Source organism: Podarcis vaucheri, assembly GCF_965113315.1.
Source record: "Podarcis vaucheri genome assembly, chromosome: Z".
In the NCBI taxonomy this organism is placed as follows: domain Eukaryota; kingdom Metazoa; phylum Chordata; class Lepidosauria; order Squamata; family Lacertidae; genus Podarcis; species Podarcis vaucheri.
In genome coordinates this window covers 561,017-567,414 of record NC_138758.1, presented here as the reverse complement: position 1 = coordinate 567,414, position 6,398 = coordinate 561,017, and the positions used below count along the sequence as shown (strand labels likewise).

General features: G+C 45.0%; 1 protein-coding gene across 2 annotated transcripts; it reads left to right on the top strand.

The window, feature by feature from the left end:
* The first annotated feature begins 487 nt into the window (after positions 1-487).
* On the top strand, positions 488-6,304 carry LOC309523574 (Krueppel-like factor 5). 2 transcript variants are annotated; one of them, XM_082207506.1, is made up of 4 exons: positions 505-1,208; positions 2,426-2,966; positions 4,795-4,854; positions 5,699-6,304. In XM_082207506.1, exons 1-4 carry the CDS (start codon positions 1,101-1,103, stop codon positions 5,875-5,877), a joined length of 888 nt encoding a protein of 295 aa, XP_082063632.1. In that variant the 5' UTR covers positions 505-1,100; the 3' UTR covers positions 5,878-6,304. The 2 variants fall into 2 exon arrangements, with proteins under 2 accessions (XP_082063633.1, XP_082063632.1); XM_082207507.1 differs by lacking the exon at positions 4,795-4,854 and having other exon boundaries at positions 488-1,208.
* Positions 6,305-6,398: the final 94 nt, after the last annotated feature.

The window sequence follows — 6,398 nt, the reverse complement described above, 5'->3', positions numbered from 1 at the left end:
TTATTTTATTTTTTAATGTTTAGGAGTACTCTCATTTCCCGACTCATCTCGAAATACAGTCAATTTTCGGAGGATGCCAGCAAGGTTGAACCTCTCTGCAAAAAAGAGGCTTTTATGATTCCAAAAAGGAAATCTTCCTCCGCTTGTCCATATTAAGAGGATGCCAGCAAGGCTGAACTTTCTGTAAAAAAAGGAAAAGCAAACTTTCCTCTGCTTGTCCGTATTAAGAGGATGTCTGCATGGTCGAACCTTTCTGTAAAAAAGGGATTTAAATCTTACAGGGTTTTATTCTGTTTTTCTTCTGTCAGGAGCTGCCCAGAGTGGCTGGGGAAGCCCAGCCTGATGGGCGGGGTATAGATTATATACTTGAATACTGTATTACCATTATTATTATTGTTGTTGTTGTTGTTGTTGTTGTTGTTGTACTTCAGTAGTGGAATGGTCCAAATAGCCTGGGAACCACCGAGAATTGAGGAGATTCAGCCTGGAAAGACGGCACCAAACATGCCCTTCTTTCTTTCTATTTCTCCAACAAAAAATAAAAAATCCTTCTATCTTGTGTTCCTTTAAAGAAGAGGGTTTCTGGCCCTCTCATTGGCCGGAGTTGAGTGAGATCTCTCCTGATTGGCTGACAGAGGGAAAGACCTGCCCACTTTCAGACAGGTAAATTTTTCTTGCTGCGGATTGGGATATTCTTAAAGCTGCAGATTAGATGCTTCCGGGTGCCTGATTCTCTGCATCGTTAAAAAAACCTGGTTTTTCTTCTCGGATTTGAGTTTTTTTGCAGCTGCAAAGTGGGAATTTTTCGTTCAACAAGATTTGGGATTCTTGAGACTGCAGAGCAACTGGATTCCTCAAGATTAGGAAGAGGGCCTTATTTTTGCATTGTCCAAAAAACTTGATTTTCTTCTTTGATTTGAGTTTCACAACACTGTAAATTGGGAATTTTTTGTGCAACAGATTTGGGATTCTTGCTCCAAATTATCAACGGGCGAGTCAGCTTTCTGAGGGGCCAAATTGTCCCCAAAATCTCATTTTTTTTCTCGGATTTGAGTTTTTCCCGCAACTCTGCCAAGTAGAAGAAGGGCAGGGTGGGTAGGATGAGCTGCTGCCCAGTTTCGAAACCCGCCAACATGGAAGACACAGATGTCTTCGAAGACCTCCAGCCGACGGCACAGACCTCGGAAAGTCAACAGGCTCTGGCTCAGGTAAGTGAGCTGCAGGAAAACCCCACGTTCTGGGTTTTTTATTTATTTTTCATTTTTTCATTTATATATTTACTTACTTACTTAATTTTTATACCACCCTACACCCAAAGGTCTCGGGGCCGTTCACGTAAAATATCAAATACGTAAAATTGAAATAAAAACAATAATTCAGTAAACACCCCCTGCCTAATTGGCGTATATTGGCCTGAATATGGTACCGTATTGGCCTGAATATAAGGCACCCTTTAGCGTTTCACGGTTGGGATTTTGGGGAAAATATGAGGCTTATATTTGGGACAATACGGTACATACTTACTTGGCTCAATGTCATTTTTTATTGTCTCCCTAGTAAATTATTGACCAAGGTCAATATTTGCTCCTCAGATCGTTCAATCTTGGTCTTGACCCCGGGTTCAAGATGCTTGTTCTTTTTCCTTCGAGAACACTCTGAGGATAAGAGGGCAAAAGCAGGGTGAATTTGATTTGAATTGAATCGATTTAAATCCCTAGTCCGGGAGACTTGATATAAAATCCTTTTTCAACCTTGCTGTGGCATCCACTTAATATGGAGAATCACTGGAAGGTTTCCTTTTTGGAATAATAAAATTCTTTTTCTACAGTAAGGTTCAGCCTTGCTGGCATCCTCTTAAATGGACAAGCAGAGGAAGATTTCCTTTGTGGAATCATAAATTTTCAGAGTCATTTCTACACTTCATTTTTTAAAAATTGTTTAACCACATCAGTTAACAAACATGGATGCATATGGTACTATATTATTCATTTACTTAAATAAATGGTTATTAAAGAAATGGTTATTTTTCTCCTTCCAATCAAGTATGGCAGAAAAGTTGTCCAGATATTGGCAGATAATTAACTTATTAATTAACTTATTATTAACAAGATAATTAACTTATTAAACCTCACCGTCATTTCATAATCTTCGCTCTATGTATTTCTAAGAGTGGAACCAAATCAGTAATTTTTGATAGAAGTGTAAAAACGACTCTGAAAATTTATGATTCCAAAAAGGAAACCTTCCTCTGGTTGCCAATATTGAGAATGGCAGCAAGGTTGAACCTTTCTGTAAAAAAAATGATTTCATTATTCCAATTAGGAAACATTCCTCTGCTTGCCCATATAAGAAGGTGCCAACAAGGTTGAACCTTTCTGTAAAAAGGGGGATTTTATTATTCCACTAACTGCCCTTTCTCCTCCAGGCCCCCTTCGAAATGGACCAGTACCTCTCAGGACATTTGCCCGCCACCCCCCTGGACGTCGGGCAGAAGTACCGCCGGGAAAGCGCCTCCGTGGTCGACGAATACTTCTCCGCAGAGAAGCCACCTTCTGCCCACCTTCGCACGGGCCTCTACAGGCCCCCCAAGCCCCTCGCCCCCTTCGCCCGGGTCAAATCGGAACCCGGCACCTTCTTGGCCAGGCCAGGCCCAGCCGGGGCATGGCAGACCCTCCCCGACTTTGGCAGCGCCTTCCACGTCTTCTCCAACCCGGGTCGGATCTTGGGGTGCCTGTCCCTGGGCCTGCCGCCGTCACCACCAAACTCACAGCCTGGCAGCCCAGAGGTTGCCAAGGGCATCTCTCAAAGGCAGGACCAGGCTGCCTCGTCGGTGAAAGGACCCCTCCAGGGCCAAATGCCAACGCTGCATGGTGGATTGCGGACCCTCGCCATGCCGATCCCCAAGTACAGCCAGAGGAACAACCCGGAGCTGGAGAAGAGAAGGGTCCATCATTGTGACTACTCCGGTAGGACCAATCCTCTTTTACTGAAAGGTTCAGCCTTGCTGACATCCCCTGAATATTAACAAGGAGAAGGTTTCCTTTTTGGGATAATAAAATCCCGTTTTAGACAAAGGTACAGCCTTGCAGGCATCCTCTTAAAATTGACAAGTGGCCTGAATATAAGCTGCACTTTCACTTTTCGCGGTCGGAATTTGGGGAAAAAGTGAGGCTTATATTCAGGCTGATACGGATTATTGTTATTGTTATTACTACTATTATTATTATTACTGCCACTGCTATTACTACAACAACAACAACAACAACAACAACAACAACAATAATTTATTATTTATACCCCGCCCATCTGGCTGAGTTTCCCCAGCCACTCTGGGTGGCCCCCAATCAAGTGTTAAAAACAATACAGCATTATATTAAAAACTTCCCTAAACAGGGCTGCCTTCAGATGTCTTCTGAAGATAGGATAGCTGCTTATTTCCTTGACACAGGGCGCCACTACCGAGAAGGCCCTCTGTCTGGTTCCCTGTAACCTCATTTCTTGCAATGAGGGAACCGCCAGAAGGCCCTCGGAGCTGGACCTCAGTGTCCGGGCTGAATGATGGGGGTAGAGACGCTCCTTCAGGTATACTGGGCCGAGGCCGTTGAGGGCTTTAAAGGTCAGCACCAACACTTTGAATTGTGCTCGGAAACGTACTGGGAGCCGATGCAGATCTCTCAGAACGGGTGTTATGTGGTCCCGGCGGCCGCTCCAAGTCCCCAGTCTAGCTGCCACATTCTGGATTAATTGCAGTTTCCGGGTCACCTTCAAAGGTAGCCCCACGTAGAGCGCGTTGCAGTAGTCCAAGCGGGAGATAACTAGAGCATGCACCACTCTAGTGAGACAGTCCGCAGGCAGGTAGGGTCTCAGCCTGCGTACCAGGTGGAGCTGGTAGACAGCCGCCCTGGACACAGAATTGACCGTCTCCTGTGAGTCCAAAATGACTCCCAGGCTGCACACCTGGTCCTTCAGGGGCACAGTTACCCCATTCAGGACCAGGGAGTCCCCCACACCCACCCGTCTCCTTTCCCCCCAAAACAGTACTTGTGTCTTATCAGGATTCAACCTCAATCTGTTAGCCGCCATCCATCCTCCAACTGCCTCCAGACACTCACACAGAACCGTCACCACCTTCACTGGTTCTGATTTAAAGAGAGGTAGAGCTGGGTATCATCCGCATACTGATGAACACCCAGCCCAAACCCCCTGATCATCTCTCCCAGCGGCTGCATGTAGATGTTGAAAAGCATGGGGGAGAGGACAGAACCCTGAAGCATCCTACAAGTGAGAGCCCAGGGGTCTGAGCACTCATCCCCCACTCTGGGAAGGCTCCCTCACAGAGGGAAGCATTCACCACCCCGCAGAGCCCATCGCCCAGCCCTTCCCGGCTCGCTTTTATCAGCCAGGATGAGCAAGGATCAAGGAGACAGGTGGTCAGTTTCACTTGTCCAAGCAGCCTGTCCACATCCTCGGAGGTAACAGATTGGAATTGATCCCATGTAACAGGACCAGACAGAACTCTAGCACTCTCCCGCCCCGGCCCTGCTCCCACGGTGGAGTCTACCTCCTTCTGAATCTGAGCGATTTTATCTGCAAAAAACTTTGCAAAAGCATTGCAGGAAATATTGGGGTCCCTACCAGGCCCTGGTGGTGCAGGTGGTTCCGATAGATTGCGAACCACGTGAAAGAGTCTCCTGCTGCTGTTTTCTGCAGATGCAATAGAGGTGGTGAAAAAGGCCCTCTACTACTACTACTACTACTATTTCACCCCACCAATTCATCCCGATCTCTTCACAGGTTGCACAAAGGTTTACACCAAAAGTTCTCACCTGAAAGCACATCAGAGGACTCACACAGGTATGTGATTGGCTGCGGCTAAACCTGAGGGCGGCTTGTAAGGGAGATGATTGGGGTGGAATTAGAAATGTCCCCCGCCCCCTGGTGGATTTGATTTAAATGCAGTCGATTTAAATCACCATTTAAATACCTGGTCAGTAAGAATCAATTTTTTTATAGAAAGGTTCAGCCTTGCTGGTATCCTAATATGGACAACTGGAGAAAGGTTTTTGTTTTGGAATGATTAAATTACTTTTTTTTAGTTCAACCTTGCTGGAATCCTCTTAATATCGACAAATGGAGGGAGGTTTCATTTTTGGAATAATACATTTTCAGAGTAGTTTTTTACAGTTATATCCTGGGTAGATTTGATTTAAATCAAATTGATTTAAATTTCGATTTAAATCACAATTTAAACCCCTAGTCAGTAAGACCTGAATTAAGTCCTTTTCCTTACAGTAACACTGTAAAAACTACTGTGAAAATTTATTATTCCAAAAAAGAAACCTTCCTCCACTTGTTCATATTAAGTGGCTGAACCTTTCTTTAAAAAAAGGATTTTATTATTCCAAAAATTAAACCTCCCTCTGCTTGTCCACATTAAGAAGATACCAACAAGGATGAACCTCTCCGTTAAAAATGGATTTCAATCAAGGCTTACGGACTAGGGATTTCAATCGCCATCTATCCTCCAACCACCTCCAGGCATACCCAGCACCTTTGCTGGTTCCGATTTCTGGGTGCCATTCAACCCGCAGCGCCAACCCCTGGGCATCTGCTGCGAAAATGAGCCCTGGGAGGAGAAAGGCTGGGCAGATGTTTCTAACGCCGCTCCTTTTCCTTCTTTCTTCTGCCCCCTTTCCAGGCGAGAAGCCATATCGGTGCGCTTGGGACGGGTGTGAGTGGTGCTTCGCCCGATCTGACGAGCTGACACGCCACTACCGGAAACACACGGGTGCCAAACCCTTTGGGTGCCTCGCCTGTGGGCGATGTTTTTCCCGATCAGACCACTTGGCGCTGCACATGAAAAGGCACCAGAACTAAAGATGGAGGCCCCCAGCCAAACAGCCGCATTGTCCATATTAAGAGGATGCCAGCAAGGCTGAACCTTTCTGTAAAAAAGGGGATTTTATTATCCTCAAGAGGAAACCTTCTTTGGTGCTCAAACGCCCTGTAAGAGTGCCCCACCTACTTGGTTTCCCCTCGGACCCATTTTTTATTTTGTTTTATACATTTTTAATGCTTTGCTTAAATACCATCTGTCACTGTGTAAGATTTTGTGTTAAATGCCATCTGATAAACATCTTTATCCCATTTTCCTTTATCGCCTCGCAAGCCGCAAATCTCCAACTCTCCATCCATAGTTTCCCCCATGATGATAATCGAATCAGTTTACTACCGATATCCATAGCCTATTGGATCATTACCTCTTTTACATCCCATTGCAATAAAATTCCATATATTTTAGAAATCACCTTTGTCTTGCAATAATTCTTTATCTAATATTGAAATTTCACTTGGAAAACCTGTTTTGTTTTTTTATCTGCTTTGAACACTTCATTTTG

Coding starts and splice junctions, on each gene's coding strand:
- LOC309523574 (XM_082207506.1), top strand. CDS start 1,101: ATGAGCTGCTGCCCAGTTTCGAAACCCGCCAACATGGAAGACACAGAT. Junction 2,967..4,794: donor CCATCATTGTGACTACTCCG/GTAGGACCAATC, acceptor ATCTCTTCACAG/GTTGCACAAAGGTTTACACC. Junction 4,855..5,698: donor ACATCAGAGGACTCACACAG/GTATGTGATTGG, acceptor CCCCCTTTCCAG/GCGAGAAGCCATATCGGTGC.